This window comes from Magnolia sinica, chromosome 10 (genome assembly GCF_029962835.1).
Source record: "Magnolia sinica isolate HGM2019 chromosome 10, MsV1, whole genome shotgun sequence".
NCBI classification, from domain to species: domain Eukaryota; kingdom Viridiplantae; phylum Streptophyta; class Magnoliopsida; order Magnoliales; family Magnoliaceae; genus Magnolia; species Magnolia sinica.
In genome coordinates, this window is record NC_080582.1 from 8,609,598 (window position 1) to 8,630,487 (window position 20,890).

Genomic DNA, 20,890 nt, shown 5'->3' on the forward strand with positions numbered 1-20,890 from the left:
GCATCACTATCACCACTCCTTCTTCTGGTGCGGCCCACTTGAGCCTTCCAATCCCATCCAATCTGCCCGGCCAAACACGCCCAAGCTAAAATGGATGGACGTGGATAAAAACACATACATCACAGTGGGCCCCACAGAGCCCCTGCCATTCTGGCACGGGTAGGAAGCAATCTGCGTCCGGCTAGAGTCTGTCTCTGGCCGTCCATAATCATGGACCGGACTGGGCCGTCTCGGGCCTAAGTTTTGTTGGTGGGCTCGGACAGACCTTGGCCTGGCCAGGCCCGTTGAAACCTAAACATATACCCGTCCTCAACCGCTTTTAACTGCCAATTCCTTTGTACATGTGGACAGCTCGAAAGCTTAGTCTACATAGGAATACTCGGACGGTTCCATCAATCGATCTGAACCGTCTATTAGATCCAGGACGCATTTTAGCGGCTATCATACAAAAATCACACTCATTCCGTGTTTCAATACACTTTAAGGGCCTGTTTGGGCGGTGGGATTAGAAGGGATTAGGTGGGATGAGATTCAAAAAAACATAATTATTATTAGCCATGGCCAATCCCTTGTTGCCTTGGGATGAGATTAATGCCGTGCTTTGTTGGTAATATGGTGGTGCATTGAATGGATATACCCACCATTATTTGAAATTACAGAGAATAACAGACATGTGTTATATCTAAACCGTTCATTTGTTTTGTAACCTCATTTTATGGCATGGGCTAAAAATGAGGTAGATCCAAAACTTACGTGGCCTCAAAGAAGTTTTCAACGGTAAGTATTCAATCCTAGTTGCTTTCTATGGTGGGGTCCACTTGAGCTTTAGATTTACCTGATTTTTTGGCCCATCCTCTAAAATAATTTCAAAAAATGGGTGGACGGTGTGGATATAGCCCACACATCATGGTGGGACCTACACAACTTGCTAACATTGAGTGAAATTGGCACGGCACCCAATGCAATTCCATTTCCCATCCCACCTAATCCCTTCTAATCCCACCGCCCAAACACGCCCTAAGATCGACCTTCTCTTCCATATCCATTAACTTTGATGGGCTTCGATGGGGTAGTTAGGATCATCTGATTGAAGTGGTTATTTAGAAGCATGGGCGGTACGTTGGGGGAGCGGATTATGTAAGACCCCGGTTCCACCAAGGTGTGAGGCCCCTCACTGTGGGGCTCACAGTTATGTATGTGCCTTAAATCCACATCGTCCAATAATTTTCAAAACTCATTTTAGGGCATAATCCCAAAAATATAGCTGACTCAAATTTTAGGTGGACCACATCATGAGAAACATTTGTGATTGAATCCCCACCATTAAAACTTCATGGATTCCACCGGAATGCTTATTTGCCATTCAACCTGTTGATAATGTCACAAACTCCTGCATAAAGAGACCACACAAATAACATTTTGATCCAAAGCTTTTGTGGCTGACAACAAGTTTTTAATGGTCAATCACCACTGTCTCCTGTACTACGGTCCATCTGGGATATAACTGCTTCATTTTTTGGATCATGCCCTAAAATGAGCTTTCAATACGGATGGACAGCGTGGATGTAGTCACATACATCACAGTTGCCCACCCCACAGTAAAGGGTCCCACCCACCTCGGTGGATCCGGGGTCTCACCTAATCCGCTCTAGATGGATGGGCCAATTTGTTGATTGGACGTATTTTTAGTAAATCTGGACCATTCATCTAGTAGTCCACACAAAGTCTAAGCCCAGATAGACTAGCATAGCAAGCCAAGCCTAGGGGTGCACAACGAACCGGTAGAATCGTGGAACCAGACTGGAACTAATCCAATGGTCCAGTTTGATCTGGTTCTAGACTGCACCGGTTCTGGTTCCAAAAATTTAAGAATCGTTTGATATGGTTCGGTTCCAATTTAGGGCATTGTAGAATCGATCTGAACCGTCGAACTGAACCGTTGATCCGAACCGTTGATCCGAACTGTGGACCCGAACCATGGATCCGAATAGTGGACCCGAACTTGTGATTAAAAATAAAAAATAAAAAAATAACCCTATATGTGAGAGATGGGGTTATGTTTTTGAAAATGGGCCTAAATGAAGGGCCCGTTGTCTGTCTCGTTTAAAGGCTTAATAGAGTGAGGTTTTAGCCACTGTACAAGTGCAAGCAAAGACAATAAGTAGGCCTAGTAAAGGAGAGTGAGATCAAGTAGAAATGGATAATGGGCCGGGTTTTTAGGCCTTGTCTTTAGGCTAAATGGGCTTGCATGAATATATGTCCATTTTGCAAAGTTTTTGGGCTAGATTTTACAAAGCCCGGAATCGAACCGGTTTTCACGGTCTGGTTTCGGTTCGGTTCTAGGGTGCTAATGGTCCGGTTCCGGTTCTGAAAATCCTAGAACCGTTAGGAACGGTTCGATTCCGGTTTCACCCTAAAACCGGACCGAACTGACCCATGTGCACCCCTAGCTAAGCCTGGCACCTAAAATATCGGTTAGGCCCAATCGAAATCCGGCCCAGCCGAGAAATTCATCAGATCCCTATCTCCGGAGAGCATGATCCTAATCCATCCGTTGATGAAGTTAGCCGCACCTGCATATAGAAAAATGAGAACCAACGGCCTACATGCAAGATCCATGTGTTTCATAACCAACGACGTGCCGATGAAGTCGAGCGGGTTGGGCCGGTTAGGCTAAAATGACCGGAGCCCAAGCCCAACCTGGAAATTGGTCGAGCCGTACATTTTAGGGCCAAGCCCGATATATAATGACGAAATTGTCCCCGAGCACGCGTGTCCGCTCTCCAGTCACGTGACAGCTAGGGCGCCAAATGCATTCAGAGGAACTATATTGGACACGTCCCGCAACTTTGAATATCGTACGCGTGTTTTGTATTTTGACACGTGGAGAAATTTTTAGATAATCCAAACCGTTGGTATGATGATAACAACCGTAGATTGATTATAACATAAAAATACCCTGGATAAATCAATATTATCCCTTTGATTGGCTGCCCACAGTTAGACGGTTAAGAAGAGAAACACAGCAAATCCATACTCAAATGAATAGTTAAAATCTTCCAACTTGAGATATCTTTGGGGTTTTCTCCAAAAACTACGTGACCCAACATACGAACGTTCTGGATCACGGAACGGTGGGCCCCACTTGCCAGAACCTGACAAGCGTGCGTACGGAATCAAAGACACGTGCGTCGCGCATCAGACAATTCCTCATCCTCGCATTATCTCTTCAGTCTTCTTCTTCCCTCCGAGAATACACCATTATCCAGTTCATCTTCAGACCGACCTGCATCCCGAAATGACCAAAACACCCTCCTTTCTCTCTCTAATTTACACCCTTCCTGACATGGAACTCAGTCCCAGCTTCCATTGCTTCTGCAGCTCTCTCTCTCTAACAAGTCCCTTGTAATCCAAGCTCATGGTCATGGGGGTTTGTGATGTTCGGCCCCCACCTTTCCCGCTCGGCTGGAATCGCGCCTTTCGTCCCTCTCGATTCGGCGTCGAAAGGGCTCTTCTTCCGTATGTAGATTTTCCCGCAATTTCCATTTTTTTGAATTTCTGTATTTTAATTGATCGCAAGATGAGAGATTAGCCGCCATTTTTAGGCGGGGATGAATAATCAATGTAGGAAAATCGGGGCCATCCGTAATTGTCAGGTCCATCGTGGATAGCCAGGTAATTACACTGATTGGATGATTTTAATTGGATGGTTAAAGATGAAATGCTTAGTGGTTTCGGAATCAATGGGCGAAATCAGATGGCCAAGATCGTCTGATCAATGTGATTTTTGGGCTCCGCTTGATCCGTGATTGGGCCCGCTGTTTGAACGACCTGGGCTCTTCTTCCTGTACTTAGAATATCCTGCAATTTTTTTAAAAAAATTGAATTTCTGTATATTAATTGATTAGCAGATGAGACACTGTAGTGATAGGGTAGCTGCCACTTTTAGGCGGTGATGAATGATCCAATGTAGGAAAATCCAGGCCGTCCTTTGTTATCGGGCCCGCTGCTGATGGAAGGTAGCCTGCGATTGGATGATTTTAATTGAGCGCTTAAAGTTGAAATTCTCAGTAGTTCGAAATCAGGTGGATAAGTCATCTGATTAATGTGATTTTTTGGGCTATGCTTTATCCATGATTGGGGCTACTGTTTGAACGGTCTGGATTGGCTAACATGTATTGAAAATGAGGGTTAGCAATTTCCCTAGCATAGATGCCCTTGATCCATTTGTTAGGAATTTGACTATAGATGCATTGGTGCTCTCGTAACACTATGGCTGCAATTTGGACACTTCTCATAGGTCTGATTCCCAAACCAATAAATAGCATACAAAATGGAAGGTCGAGATTGTCATAGGAGCAATAGTCCAAATCATGAACCTGAATGTTTTATTTGATTGGCCTAAACTTGGATTGATCATGGCTCCGAAAAATCACTTCAATTAGACGATCCTAACCATCCCACCTGTGACTTGGGAAATGGACAACTATTAAAAAGAAGGCTAGTGTTCATAGGTATGGTGTGCCGTAAAGGCCGTTACGTAAAGATAACGGTGGCAACCGTTACGTGTTATGGGGTCGTAACAGCCGTAACAGCCGTTATGGAAAAAAAGACCCGTAATTGCCATTAATGGCACGTTACGTCCCCTATAAAGGCCATAACAGCCCCGTAATTGTCTGTTATGGGGCAGATATAGGTTTTCCATACTTTTTAATCAATATTACGGGGCAAATACAGGTTTTTCAGGATTTTTTTTTTTTTTTTTCCAATAAAAAAAGAGACCGTAACGGCCATTACAAGGGCCATAACAGCTGTTATGACCCGTATCGTAAAGGTAACGGTGGTGGTCCTTACGGTCACCGTTACCGTTACAAAACACCTTGATAGGGATAGAATCATCCAATCGGTGTCTTTTGCAAGGTGGGCCTTTGAAAATGTGGTCTAGAGTCTAGACTGAATGGACGGTCTAGATTGATTGACTGGACTATCATCATCTGCTAATGCAACTGAAGCATTTCTCATTGAAGTTTGACTTTCTAGTGCATATATGGCAGGGTTATGGTGCATCATAATCACCCATGTAGTTGGCCCTACTATATGGGACTGACAATTTAAATATCACACTTTTCGTATGATCCTAGCATTTGGTTGGTGGCCTCCGAATGGTTGGTAACACTAAGAAAAAAATGATGAAAAAGTGACATTTAGTGGGAAGAAGTGATGGCTAGAAGCTTCTGTTCATTATGGTTATTAAACTGGGGGCCATCCACCATAGGGGCCACTAGATAGATGGTCCTGATACACCTTCCCTTTGCGATATTTATTCTCTATTCATTTGTTGTAGTATTAATTTCACAGTAAGCTGTTTTCTTCATTTTCCCCCATTTTCTTTAAATTTTCCTTAACTGTTCGAGTTGTTCCATCATGTAAGTTATGGGAACATGTGCGCTGCACACACGCATGCACGAATGCACAACAAAAACATCTTGTTGGGTTATGGTCTGGTATTCTTATTAACTGTTTGCTTGCACCCTTTTTTTTCTTCTTCTATTTCATTCTTCTTTCTTTTCACCCCATCTTCCTTAATTGGATTCTAACGCCATAAGTCGATTTCTTCAATTTTATTTTATTTTTTTCATTTGGAATTCATTGCTTTAGTTGTCAGGTGATTTGAATTGTTTAGTGGTCTAATGATGTTTTTCTTTTTTACTTTTAAAATTTATTTGAATGGCATCTTGTAGTGCATTGATTGCTTCCCTCCTCTTTTTTCCTCTTCAATTTCATTTTTTTTTTCCCATCATCATCATTTAAGCCTTATCCCAACTAATTGGGGTCGGCTACATGAAATTTGTTCCACAATTCCACTCTATCAAGGGCTGTAACTTCAGTTAGACCGTAGGTCATCAAGTCCTTTCTTACTACCTCCACCCATGTCCTTTTGGGCCTTCCCTTGCCCTTTTATAGCCTTCAACTTGCACCAAGTTACTCCTAACCGGCACAATTCTCTATCTCCATTGCACATGACCGGACCATCTAAGTCTACTTTTCCTCATCTTATTTACCCATCAGTGCTACTCGTAAGTTCCCTCGAATGCATTCATTTCTAATTCTATCCTTCCTCATCTTGCCACCCATCTATCTCAAAATCCTCATTTAAGCTACACTCAAATTCAGCACTCTAATTCTATTCTTCCACATCCTTTCAGCTTCCACGTCTTTCCCATTGAGTGGTGCTTTGCTTTTATCTTGGGATTGTTTTAATATTCAGTACTCTGATCCTTCCAAAATAAAATAAAAATAAAAATTCAGTACTCCGATTGTAGCTTTTACCCCTCCTTTATTTATTTATTTATTGTTTTCAATAGTCTTATCTATCAATTCTATGTTTTTCTTGTTGGGTTGTGGTCTATCATTTTTGTTTGGTTCTTTAAGTGCATTTTCTAGTAGATTGTTATTGCCCCAAAGGGATCCTACCTTTGATGTTTCTATTGCAGCAGGTGCTTGTTTCATCGAATGCCATTGCAAAATGCTTTCAAGATTACTCTGCATCTCCGCATTCAAAGTTGTTTGTTGAATTCACCAGTAATGTCTGCAAGCAAAGGTATTTGCTTTAGCCCTCGCATCAATATCTTTCTTTCTTTCTTTTCTTTGGCTGACATGGTTGGTGAACTTTTGTTTCAGACGTAGACTCTCTCTTTCCCAAACTGCACAGATTTTTTTCTCCCTTTCTCCCTGATTTCTCTCTTCCTTCCTCTCTCTCCACGTGCATTGCCTGTGCCACCCCCCCTAGTTTTGTTAGTTGGATGAGAATCCCATCGAGAGGAGATCATCACAATCAACCGGTTGTAATTTTGGAAATAGTAATCATATTTCGAACAGATTGTATTCTTATATGACATTTCATTTGCTGGAAAAGAAACAAAATTTTTTATTTCTTATGTCCTGAAATCTAATGCACTTAATTATCTTTAAGGGCATTATCAATACACCTACACATATACATGTTTGTGTGCATGTATGCATGTATATGTGTGCATCTACATGTATATGTTTTTTGTAGCTATGTAACTTGGACACAAACATGGAGAGGGGTCGCTAGATGCGGGGCTTTTATAGTTCATATGTGCGGACAAGATATATGTTAAATGCCAAAATATTTTCTTTTAAAATATCCCAACAACCACCATATTGATGCCATAGCCCAAGAATCAGGTTGATCCATTGGTCAGGTGGGCCACATTTTGTAAAGAAAATGTACGGCTCTGAAAAGCTTAGCTTTCTTACTCATCCACCTGTTTCTAATATTGGGCCTCACATGCTGGGTGGACCTGATTTATTTATGGGGAAACATGTACAAGGTCAGACCAACACGATGGATGGATTGGTCTCACTATGGGCCATGCTGGCAGATGTTTAGTGCGCGTAGGAGTTTTATTACACATGCATGTGCGCTTGGCAAGCTCTAATAATAATTAGATAAAAAATAGTCATTTTTTCCCCTGCTATATAGCCTGTTTCTAGGAGTGTAGACACACCGATACTCATGCATGTCAGCATAGCACAATTTAATAAAAGTGGTGTCCATGTACTTTGCATACGTTTGTATAAGTGAAGTTGCACTGCTTGCTCCTTTTATAGAGGAACTTTTGTTACTGTAGAAATGCTAATGGTAGTGGATGATTTCTCAGGCAATTCTACTACAAAACGCTGGGAATTGTGCAAGGTCCTTTGGAGTATAGAAGCTGATATAGAAGATGGCCAGCTTTTGCATATAACTGGGGACCTCCCTGCGTTAGGCTGCTGGGAACCTGACATGGCTATTCTCATGTCTCCCTCCAGAGAACATGCTAACTTGTGGAAGACTGAAATAAAGGTAGTTTAATATAAACTTATCTATACTTTCTTTTGCCAACTTACTGGTGTTTCTTGTACGTAATGATTTTTTGGGAAAGTGAAATCTACACCATGTAATATTCATTTCTAGTTTGATAGTTCTACACCCAGCTCAGTAGCCAAGTTGGGACTGTACCTGCTCTCCCAAGGTGCGGCCTGGAATTGAGTTTTCTTATTGCAATGGCATTCGGAGAGGCAGTGGCTCTGACGTCCTACAGAAAAAAATTGTAGTTCTCAGCATGGAACATGGCATGTTTTGGTCACCTCTCCAGAGCTTTGCTAAGTGTGCATGAGTGTGCAGTAAAGCTCATGTACATGCCAAACATACGCCAGCATGGCATGATAGGTCTGAGATCTAATCCATTCGTCAGAAGGGAACCATTATATCGATGCCCTAGCCAAAGAATCAGGTTGACCCACTTCTCTGGTGAGCCACAGTCTGCAAAACAAACGTACAGCTTTTAAAAACTTGGATGAAGTTTTCTAACCTATCCACTTGTTTCCAATGTTGGGGCCCACATGCTAAATGGACCAGATTTATTTTGGGAAAACATGTAGTAGGTCGGATGGACCAACCGGATGGATGCATTGGATCTTGCACCTATGTGCCATGCTGGCCTATGTGTGGCGTGTACATGAGCTTTATTGCTCACACGCGTGCACTTAGCAAAGCTATACTTCCATGTCGTTAATTGATTTGGTTAAGTTGTAGTTACTTTATGAGCAATCATTGGAACCATTTGAAAGGAATACCAGAAAGGATATGATGTGCTGCTGTGATTTGCTTATTTGCTTACCAATGGTTTTTGAAACATTTGAACATACATGGGTTATTGGTATATTCAGAGTATCCCTTGGTCTTTAAGCTGCTTTTCATTTGCAGGTGCCTTGCGGGTTGAATTTCAAATACAACTATTTTGTAAAGGGAGATAAGTGGCCTTCTAGCGATCTTGTGTGGAGACCAGGTCCTGAGTTTTCCCTGTCAGTACCTTTGCATTTCAAACAAAATGAAAAGATCGTGGTGAGGGATTCATGGATGAAGACCAGAATAGAGAGGCTTCCAGTTCCTTCATGGGGATCATGGATGGAGGACACATACCTCCTTCCACAACCCATTGAGGTTTCGGGGAATCATGTGCCATCTGCAGGTAATATGCCACAACAATGTCCCGCTAATTTTAAGAGCAGTTCTTCTCACTGTGCTGAACACTTAAATGCTTCCAGTGATTTTGCAGGTGAAAAAGACATTATAAGAAGTCTTAAAAAGATTTCTTTAGGGCAGAAGCCATTCTCAGTTGATCTTATGGTTGAAGACAAATCTCACTCTGTAGATAAGGAAATGACCAAAAATGCTAGTAATCCAAGATGGAATAAAGCACTGACAATCTCTGAAAGAGATCAGCCTGTCGAGGAGCCCTGGCTACTCCAATCTAGTATCTTCTCTTTTGAGTTTAAGGAAACGTCAGATTCTAACATATCTAGTAAAGGGTCTATTCAAAATGAGGGCAAGCAACTGGATTTTCATGAGAAGGACGATCAAGGCTTGGAGGGAGTAGTACCTGAAGAAGATAATAAACTAGCTCGTATTGAGGAATCCATTTCTACTGTTATACTGATTAACTCTTCCATATGTACTATGCAGAGAATTGCTGTCTTAGAAGATGGGAAACTGGTTGAGTTATTACTGGAGCCAGTTAAAAATACTGTACATTGTAATAGTGCATATCTTGGTGTTGTCACGAAGCTCGTTCCCCATATGGGTGGCGCATTTGTTGACATTGGTATTTCAAGACCATCGCTTATGGACATTAAGCAAAATCGGGAACCATTTGTATATCCTCCATTCCGTCGTAAGACTAAGGAACGCAAAGTAGAAGGGTCTTTAATTAGTGACCATAAAGAGCATGACCCTGATGCCCATGAACATGACCTCGCTGCACATAGAGAGGATGAAATCATTGATGAGTTCTTGGATGCTGACCTTCAGGACGATTCGGTTGAATCAGTACGGTTCATGAATGAAGACTTTGAGGAACATGAAGTTGAAGATGACATGGATGTTTCTGATGCTCTTAAGGGGAATATAAACGGTGCTGTTTTTGATTATGGTGGAGGGGAAGCAGATTTTGAAGACTATTTTGAAGAAAATGGGCATCATATAGAAGGGGAAACTGTTAATGAATTCCTTCCATTAGAAATGGAGAGTTCCAATGATTCTGAACTGTCACATCACATGCTGCAAGATCTGAAAGTTTCTGATAACTCACAATCTGATGTGAACAAATGGGCTCATGTTCGCAAAGGCACTAAAGTGATCGTGCAAGTTGTGAAAGAGGGGTTAGGGACCAAAGGTCCTGCTCTTACTGCTTATCCAAACCTAAAAAGCAGGTTCTGGGTAGGTTCTATTTCTATCTTTTACCTCCCATTCTGTACCTTTTGTCTAGCTGATTCTAGCTGTCTTCTTTTTGGCTTTCAAATCTCCATTTTCTACAACCTGTATCTACTTGCTTTATGTCACTTCTTGGTATTTCTTTGTATTCAGTATCATTATAGATTAGCCATAAAGATATGACATTGGAATTATTTCAATCTTCAATTCACAAGATAAAACTAAACTGAAATCATTTAACCATTGTGAAACTTTCATGTCTTTTCATTTTTTAGTAGAACCATCCTTCAAAAGAAAAGAAGTATTGTTTCTGTCAAGTAGGATTCAACATGTTTGCTAGAATCATTTTCTGTTAGAGGCTGTTTGGAATGAGGAAATTGTTATAAAGAAATGCGATTTTTGTGAAAACATTCGTGTTGTTTGTTTACAACATTTCTGTGGAGACAGCATTTCTATACAAGTAACATTTTCCAAGGAGGAGGCCCAAAAAGAATTTCTTTCCTGATACCTGTTAAATTGGAGTTCCTTAGGTGGAAGGATATCTTTTGTACTCATCCTTCCTTCTTATTGATCCGTGCTCCAACTCTAGCCCCCAACCACAATGCTTTTTTTTTTCCCTTCATTTGAAATGGTGATAAGGAGGAGATTGTTATGCTGGAGGCGGTAATGGGGACTTGCAGTGGTAAGGTAATGGTGGAGGGCTGTAACTTTTTTTTTTTTTTATTGGGTTGGGGGGGGGGGGCGAGTTCGTGATGAGGATGGTGATGGTGGTAGGGAGGATGCAGTGAAGTGATGACTTGTAGCGGTAAGGTTGAGGAGGTGAGGGGGATGGCGGTGGAGGGGACTTGTAGTGGTATTTAGGTGGTGATGGTGTGAGGTGGTGTTTTGTAGTATTTTGGTGGAAGTGGCGAAGTTGATGGTGGCCAAGGGGATTTATAGTAGTAAGGAGGAGAGATGGTGGGGGTAGGGGCACTGGTGACTTGCAGCAGTAAGTTGAAGGTGGCAATGAAGTTGATGGTTCCGGTGGGGACTTGTAGTAATATTTAGGAGCTGGTGGTAGTGATGAATAATAATGATATGATGGTGGCAGTGAAAAGCATAAACATAAGGCTCATCTGCTGTGTCCGCGATGGCTACCAAGCACAATCCACCACTAAAAATCTATGCCTGTTGATGTTACCGTGGATGCACCTCTTATGTCCTCCCAAGTTTGATGGGTGTTCAGGCCATTGGGCCCCATGGATTATTGGATCCAGTCTACTGGATTAGGACCAACCATGGATGGTGTAACCCATTAAATCATGATTTTCTAAAGATCATATCTTTCCAAGTCAAGGCCTTGTTTTTCCAACTGTTACTGTGTCTGAAAGCACCGAGTTTTTATACAGCAGTTTTTACCTACCAAACAAAAAAGAGAAAAAAGCAACTACAAAAACAAACAGCAAAAACACTTTTTTTGTGTCCTCCCATTTCCTGGAAAAATCATTTTTCACACAAATGACATTTCAGTAAGTATTTTTTTTTTCCCCACAAATATGAACAAACCCTGAGGTTCAAATCAAATAATATGATTTTAGCTTTGCAGTGCTTACAATAGTTGGGCTAAAGTATCCTTGTCATTGGTCATGGTTTCTCATCCTGGTTTCACCCATTGTTTTCTTGGTTTGAACATTCAATCTGTCCTTTTGGTTTTCTATTGCTCAATTGAGTTGAGTTATTTGAAGGGTGTTGCAAAATTATTTAAAGCTGCAAGCTAACAAGTAATAATCTTGATTTTGTGACTAAAGAATTGTTGATTCTTACCTTTGTCATTTGTGTTTGGTTCTCCATCAAATTACCAATCATTAGAGTCGATTCTTCTAGAGATGTTAGGTTTACCTGATAAAGTTTGGGAGCATTTGGAAGGAGTGATTTTCTCCTAGGAACAAATTCTCATGAGAACCCAGAGAACCTTTGAGAACTCATCCCACGTAATGTCTATATGCAATCCAGGCATGCAGATCCTTCACTTGGCTTGGATGAAGGGTCAGGCAAAGAATCATGCTATTTTGCAACCCAGTGAAAAAAAAGGTGGGTATCCCCTCCAACTTTGATTGGGCTGTTTCTTGGGCCCTAGGGTGATGCAGGACATAAAATTCAAGTATAATATGCAAGATTTTCAGGCTTTAGATCACACTAGTTTAGAAACAGTTACACAAAATTCCACATTCCACGCAAAAGTTCAAACACTCAATCAAGGGAAATCTTATGCGGATCCAGGCCCACACATGTTAGGGCCGGATCAATCAAAATTATAGACCAAACAAGAATCAAAGGAGGGTAAATTCATCCACAAATGCACATAAATAATTTCCCCAACCCAAGGGATTCAGAAATTTCAATTCAGGGAACCTAAAAGTTGAAGAAAGGGCATAAATTTGGGGATTTGAGTAATTTAGGGTTAGGTTTAGGGATTTTGGGTGAAAGAGGAGTGAAAGAGAGGAGAGAGATGAACTAGAGAAGTACCGCACGTGCGGACAGCAGCAACGGCCCAGACGCACGTGCATGTGATCCCAGCCGCATGTGTGTGGGGCCCACTATTCAGAAAAAAGCTACCTTGGCCCTGGTCGGCCAGATGGGCTCCAAAACTTCCAAATCTCAACTCGATCCGATGTACAGTGTGTGCGTGGTGCTTCGCCAAAGTTTTAGCCCTCCTGCAGGGTCAGATTCTGGAAATCTGCTGTAGAGAGAAAAACAGCTGCAATAGAGGATGAATTTGAAGCGTAAATAATTGTAGGAGAAGAGAAATATGGATGGAAGAAGGTGGGGGCGAATCAGGATAAGTGTGGCTTCGCACCACGGTAGTCAGCCCTTCGAGGATGGGGGGGTTTCTCACCCAATTGAATATCTACAACTCAGAAATTTAGAGCAGAAAAACGCAGCAATTTTATTAGCCTTCATTCAATAAAAAAGACTACAAGGGGTGCTTATTTATAATAAAACCCTATACCCCAAAATTTGCGTCATGTGAGCAACCTATTACTTGGCGACGAAGTAATAAAAAATAACAACTAATTAAAACAATTTAAACTGTCCATGATACTCCTAATAACAATAATAAGCAAAATCAAAAGTACTAAATTAATTGAAATAGTGGGCCACAATCTTGAGAACCCATGGTGAGATTCGCATGACTATCGTATCCACTCCAATGAATCAAAATGCAGCCCTCTAACTTAGAGGCCCTTCCTGGACGTCGTCATCGATTCAAATCGATGGTGGGGCCTTCCTTGCGTACGTGCATGGGGGGACGTGCATGTGCGCAAGATTTCCCCATCATAGGGGTTTCATGAGGTTACACGTCTAGTGGACAGATTGAATGTTTGGCACACATCACATGGAATGAGTTCTCAAAGAGTTCTCATGAGAATCCCAAGTGGAAATTTCTCCAGAAGTACCCCGAATTCAATTTTGGTTGAATTTGTAGGTAGGATGACCTTGTCCTGAACCAATTGGATGTTTGGAGACATGTGGAAAATGAAGTGTGAATGGCAGTCATCATTTTTCCACATTTCCATCCCTGAAATGAAATACTACCTTGCCAGAAAGCATTCCACCCACTCCTTTTCCTGATGGACTTCACGATCTTATTTTCTGACTGAAGAGTTCCATGCTAGCCGGATTTTTCTGTTCTTTAAACGTTGAACACCCAAAATGGGGAATGGGAAGCTTTATTTTTGTTTGCTTTGCAGATATTGAGCACTCGTTGTGATAGAATTGGGGTCTCAAAAAAGATCATTGGAGTTGAGCGAACACGCTTAAGGGTCATCGCCAAAACATTGCAGCCTCCTGGTTTTGGTCTGACTGTAAGAACTGTTGCTGCTGGCCATTCCTTGGAAGAATTGCAAAAGGATCTGGAAGGCTTGCTTTCTACCTGGAAAGGCATCATTGAACATGCAAAGTCTGCAGCTCTTGCTGCAGATGAGGGTGTAGAAGGTGCAATTCCAGTTATTTTACATAGGGCAATGGGTCAGACGCTCTCTGTTGTGCAAGACTATTTTAATGAGAAGGTGAATCCACTCTCTTTTATTTACTACTCGCTAATGAGAGCTGCTCCAGTGCTCCCAAACCACTATAATTTAAAGTGTTCTTGGTTGCATTGGGACCAAGGTATGTAGTAATGGTAACTGTGGTCGTAACCGCCACTGTTGTTACTGTTATGATACATGCTGTAACGGCCATTATCTTTCTTTGTTTTTGTTTTTTTGTTTTTTGTTTTTTTCCTTTTTAAAATGTAACGGCACCGTAACAGCCATCACAGGCCATTTTTTTTCCATAACAGCTGTTACGGCCCCGTAACGCGTAACAGTACCCACTATTACCGTTACTTAACGGCCATTATGGCCGTTGGTCAACCGTTTTTGGATACCATGATTTGAACACTTAAACAGTCTCTGATCGATTGATCGATCTATAGACTATTCATTAGGTCCAACGTACATTTCATGGGATACCCTGCAAACTTCACACTGATCTGACATTTGTTAACCATTTGATCAATGACTTCAATATAGATGGTCCATTGTTGTTCAAACAAAATGTGTCCAATCAGCAATTTGATCCATCTGTTTGTTGGGGCCTATCATGGATTCCTTATGATTCTAAAGAATCACTTTGTTGGGCAATCGTAACCATCCCATCCATGGTTTGGGAAATGGATGGCTATGGAAAATATAGACAGAAGCAAGGATGAGTTGGATCATCTGATCAGTGCTATTTTTGCTGGTAGCCCATGGTATTTGTTCTGGACTTAATGGACAGTCCAGATTGATCGATTGGGCTGTCCAAGTGAACCGATGCAACTAGGGGCTCTATAACTCATAGTTCTCTGAGAGCAATGGAGCATTTCTTTTTGATAATATCTTTACTTTCTGAAGAGGGATGCTACTTGAGGATGTGCACCTGCAGCCCCAAAACCAAGGTGCCCCATGCCTCGCCAGCATGACATGTCTGTAAGATCTCGGTCGTTCCTCAGGTGTGACTCACTTCTAATATGGTGGCCTGAAATCATGCTAATCTTCTCATCAGGTGGTGTGCATGTTTACAAAAAAACGGGCAGTTAAAAAGAAAAGATAACCATAGGTCCGCACCCACTGTATGTCACCCACCTGAGGAGCAGACTGGCCTGACTTTTGGGCCAGAACACCTTAGCAGTATGTCTGACCTGACGTGCAGCCTGGAATTTTGCCTGTGAGTACTGGCATCTGGGTTTGGCAACTGAAGATGCATGTCAGCTAGTAGCATTACTCCTTTCAGAAAGCTGTGTTTCATTCCAGTTTCCTATTGTAATCTAGTCTCCAAAACTTTGTTGAGCTATGTGCTATATCTGTCCTTTTTTATTTTTCTTTTTTTCAGGTTAAGAGCATGGTTGTTGATTCTCCTCGGACTTATCATGAGGTGAGGCATGATGGAAACAAAGCTGAAAATTTGGTTAGATGTTGGGGACATGTAGTGAAGGCAAAATCCTGACTAATAAAAGTTCTACCAAGTCCACATGCACCTCCACATTCAGCCACATGTGCCAACATGGAGTGTGAATGCTATATCCTAGCCGTGCATCCGGTTGGCTCCACCATGTGCCTGACCTGGCCCAATAATCAGGCCAGTGAGCTCATCAGGCAGGTCACATGTATACATTGATGTGGACTGTTGCTTTCTTTCTTTTCTTGACTGTTCATTGTTTTCATACATGGGTGGCCCACCTGATGAGTTGACTGGCCTGATTTTCAGGTGCGGTTATCTACATTGTGGAGCACATCTGATGCACTGCTCACATGTACCACCCATGTGTGGACTTAGCAAAGCTTTATAGTTAGATTTGGATGCAGTTATGACCTACAACCTGTTAAAGTTATAGATTGCCTAACTCAAAACAGCCTAATTTTATAGATTTGGATGTGTTGAATGTCTGAGTCGCACCTGACTCAGACGAGTCTTAAAAACCATGAATATGAGCACCCTGTAGGCCATCCTTCTGGCTATCACTTTCTGGAACATTGATCCACGGTCCTGATTCCATCTTGTGTATTTCTTTATTTCTGCCTCCGCAGTCATTACATTATGACCCGTTATCTTCAGGTCACAAACTATCTCCAGGAAATTGCACCAGACCTCTGTGATCGAGTCGAATTATATGATAAACGAATTCCTATTTTCGACGAATATGGCATTGAAGAAGAGATCAATAATATCCTCAGTAAAAGGTGAGAAACAGCAGCCAATTGTTCCTTATAGCTTATGTTTTAATGTGAATGGCTATCCGACATGTCATGGGCTGTTTTTTAATCTATCACGCTTGGTTGGGGATATCCAGATGCTCATGTCACTTGAATTTATACCATTATAGTTCTGAGTAGAGAAGATCAATATGCTATCACCGAGAGCAGCTCAATTTATCCCTCCCCCCTAAAAAAAAGAGCCAGGATCAGTTCAATTGGGCCCCAGCATTTGGAAAACTTTGTTATTGTTGACTCTCAAATGCACATGAAAGTACTTTCATGCTATGTTTCCTGAGTATGGGCATGTTTATTGAGTATGATGAGGATCAGATATGGCTGATCCTAAAAGCCAAGATGCAAATATGACAAGGACTGGTCACAACTCATAAGCAAGGTGTTCCAAAACGGTAATGGTGGCCGTAACGGTCACCACTGTTACAATTATGATACGGGCCATTACGTCCATTTTTTATTTTTTGAAAAAACTGTTATAGGACCATTACGGAGCCTTCACAGGGGCTTTATGGCCTATCTTTTTTTTTTTTCTGTAGCGGCCGTTATGGCTGTTTCGACCCCGTAACGCATAACAGTTATGACTGGTACCGTTATGTAACTGATTTTGAATACCTTGCTCATAAGTATGCTTCTAACCTAATTGGTACTGTTCCCTCAAAATTGTAATTAACTAGTAGGCCCAGAGTTCGAAACAGAACTCTTGGTGGATCTAGAGTTCAATGGAAGGGGTTTCTTATTTTTATTTTAATTTTATTGTTTAATGAATGTGGCTGAAAAAAGAAGTAAAATGTCAAAATAGACCCCTGCCTAGATCAGAAACAACACACAGCCACCTGAAAAAAAGAAAAAAACTATCAAGGGGGAGGAGACACTCTTTGATAAAAAAGAAAGTGGGGTTCCCTCCTGAACACCCCATTCTTGGCAAGATCATCAGCTTTACTATTTGCCTCTCTTGGGATGTGCACAAATAAGACCTGCTTAACCATACACAGATCTAGTGCTTCCGATACTAGGTCAGCGACCTTCCAATGGTGGTTGGGAGTTGGGACCTTCAGTTGCTTGAATCTCCTTTCAAAGTAATGTGGAAAATATTATGATCCTCGGCCAAGCAAAGCCACAGCTTCAGCATAGTTGGAGTCTTGGAAACCTGTGGGATTGCAGAACTCCAGAACCAATTTCCCGGTGTTGTTTCTGTTCAAAACCCCAACCCATCCCGACTGGGGTTGCCAGATGAACTACAATCGAAGTTAGCCTTAAAATACCTAGAAGGGGGAGGAATGCAGGAGCAGCAACAACACCTCAGCCCAATTAGAATATAGCAGCAATGATGAGATCAGAAATTAGCTGTAGTTGGCTTATTCAAGTACTATCCAAACCATCTGAGTATCCTATTCAAGTACTTTTTGTTTTCGTATCGATCTGATCAAAGCATCTCTGAATAGATCACTGCATCATAGCTCGGAATGCTTGAAATGGGAACCGATAAATTCTTCCCCGTGAGGGATTTCAAACAAAATCAACAAATATTGAGATGACCCAATCGTTTATTTTGACATGGCTGATATATCAGAGCTCTCGCCCATAGGCTTGACCAAGGTTACATGGATCTCTAGTTGCTCTGCCATGTGGCATCACCAACACATGGTACGCTACTTGCTCCAATACGTGGTGTGCTACGGGTAGGTCATGTGGGCCCCTCAAGTATGTACATTAAATAATGCAATATACTTTTATCTTTACCAGTTATATGGTTTTATATACAGATTGATGTCGGAATTTATATGTAAAGATGAATGTTATTATTACAGATCCTGCATGCATGATATTGTATACACACATGCTATTGTACAAATCTAAGTATAAATCTCTTTGTTCTAAATTTCAATTTACACTAGAAGTTCATCAACACTAAGCAATAACCATAAATTTGGGTTTGTATCCGGCTGCAAATGACCCGTAATCCAGATTGCACGATTTGGACTGTAAAGCATAGGGTGGTTGGTGATTTAGGTTACATTGGGCTAGATGTAATGTAATGCAGAATTGAGAGACCCATGTATATCAAATAAAATTTTCCAATCAAGTGCAGCTGTAACTGTTGTAGCTGCAAAGTTGCTCTACATATTATACAACCCAAAAAACTGTGGCGATGCCACAAATAATTTGCATGTGAAACTTCTTTCTATATTCGACTTGAATGAAGTTGGAACCAAACTTCTTATTGGATTATGAATGACAAAACGTTGGGGTGTGCCCAAGTTCATAGTTTGAATTTTGATCGATCTTGATGTTCTTTTGTGGGTTGCCCATTTTCCTGCAATCCCCCGTCATATCTTCCATTTTGTAGTTTGGTCCTCATTCTTCCCTTATCTTGCAGGGTTCCACTTTCCAATGGAGGTTCTCTTGTGATTGAACAGACTGAGGCATTAGTTTCTATTGATGTAAATGGGGGCCATGGGATGCTTGGTCAAGGAACATCGCAAGAGAAAGCTGTTCTTGATGTCAATCTCGCGGCTGCAAAACAAGTATGTTTAGAAGCCAAACCTTGGTCACCACTTCATATTAACATGTAAGATCATTGGTAAAATTAACTTGCTCCACAATTCATATTTGTACTCACATAACAGTGTAGGTATCCCATATATAAATGGCTTAATAATTGAACATGTGAACTTAATGAAATATGACCCCCTAGATCCTGTGGTATTTTTGAGTAATTTTGAAACGTCAGCAAATGGCTTTTGGCTTACTGTGGTTAATGTAGGCAATCAACATGATCAATGCTTATAGCAGTTCAAGATCTGTTGATGAATGAACTTCCTTTTTTTCTTCTAAATAAAATTTCTGCTACTTGTAAATCTTTTGATGAATGAACTTAATTGTATCTTGATAGATAAATCACCCTAGATCCTTGTGTGATGTTGGAAACATGGTTTTGAATATTGTTATCATATTAGCCTGATACGATACATGATAGGGGGCTGAAATGGCCCACCCTAAAAAGGGGCCTTAGTGGACCCATACAACCTATAAGATGCCTAAAAAGGGCCAAATTTGAAAGCTTGTTCCAAACTCTCTCAATTTTGTCTTCTTTTTTAATTTCAACATGGAGGAAGCTTAGAAAGCATTATAAACTAGATATAGGCCTAGTTTCATGGTTCTGAAAATCGGTATTGTCTCGGCCGGTACGGGCGTTTCGTATCCATATCGGCTCGATACGATAAGCGATACGGGGATGTATCAGCCGTATCGGAATCGGTTGGACCGTATCGGTCCGATACGGCCGATACGCCCATAAAATCCCAAATTTGATTTTTTTTTTTCAAAAATTCATTCATGTCTCCTCTTCTTCTTTTCATTTAAACCATGGAAGAATCTTAAAAACTCATTTTAGGCTAGATCTAGACCTATTTTGGGATAAAAACAAATGATTTAAATGTGATTGGACAAATCAAAGCGAAGTGGACCATTATGGGAAAAATCGGAATGAAAGGTAAACCTTCACTTTCTTTTTTATATTTTCATCTTCTTTTTGTTGTATTTCCAATATAATGGGCTATTGTTCACCAAATCATGTTTAATTTGTGTTCAATTAGGGCCCATTTAGTTGACCATCAACAAGTCAAATCGACAGACAACATTCTCATAAAAGAATGGTCCGATACACTGTTGAATACATTGTCCAAAAAAAAATAAAATTGATAGATTCGTGAATATCTCATTTTCCCCCCTCCCTATTTTTCTGATATTTTTTCATTTCTTTTTTGCTTAAAAAAAAAATTCTGACTGATACAGGCCGATACGGCCTCGATTCTGATACACGATGCCGTATCGTATCATTTTTTTCGCGGGGTCGATACGGCAGCTGGTACCATCGTTCAGAATCATGCCTACTTTGAGGATTAAAATAAAATATTTGAGTGAGATTCAACAAATTGAAGCAAAACGTATCATAATGGGAAAAATCAGAAACAATGGTGAACCACCCACTTTTCTTCTTCTTCATGTTTTCATCTTCTTATTCAACGTAATGGACACAGATTTACCAAATTATGTTTGATTTGTGTTGAATTAGGGCCCATTTGGTTGACTCTACAATTGAAGTCGACCAAGGTATTTCATAATGGTAACGGACTAACGGTAATGGCCATCACTGTTACTGTTATGATACGAGCCGTAATGGCTATTACAACGACATAACGGCCTTACGACTTTTTTGTCTGGAAAAAACCTATTTTGGCCCCGTAGTGTACTGTTATGGGCCATTTTTTCCCCATAACACGCAACGGTTACCACCCATTATCGTTATATAATGGACTTTATGTAATCGGTTTTT

General features: G+C 41.0%; 1 protein-coding gene across 5 annotated transcripts in view; it reads left to right on the forward strand.

The window, feature by feature from the left end:
- The first annotated feature begins 3,226 nt into the window (after window positions 1–3,226).
- Window positions 3,227–20,890, forward strand: part of LOC131257919 (ribonuclease E/G-like protein, chloroplastic) — a 29,234-nt gene continuing 11,570 nt past the window's right edge. The window contains exons 1-9 of one of the 5 annotated variants that reach the window (XM_058258867.1): window positions 3,227–3,519; window positions 6,495–6,601; window positions 7,689–7,873; window positions 8,777–9,041; window positions 9,129–10,288; window positions 14,014–14,331; window positions 15,677–15,718; window positions 16,400–16,524; window positions 18,932–19,123. In XM_058258867.1, the coding sequence (XP_058114850.1) occupies window positions 3,419–3,519; window positions 6,495–6,601; window positions 7,689–7,873; window positions 8,777–9,041; window positions 9,129–10,288; window positions 14,014–14,331; window positions 15,677–15,718; window positions 16,400–16,524; window positions 18,932–19,123 (2,495 nt within the window). In that variant the 5' untranslated portion in view covers window positions 3,227–3,418. The remainder of the gene's footprint in view (window positions 3,520–6,494; window positions 6,602–7,688; window positions 7,874–8,776; window positions 9,042–9,128; window positions 10,289–14,013; window positions 14,332–15,676; window positions 15,719–16,399; window positions 16,525–18,931; window positions 19,124–20,890) is intronic. The other 4 variants (XM_058258865.1, XM_058258862.1, XM_058258863.1 and 1 more) reach the window with 4 other exon arrangements.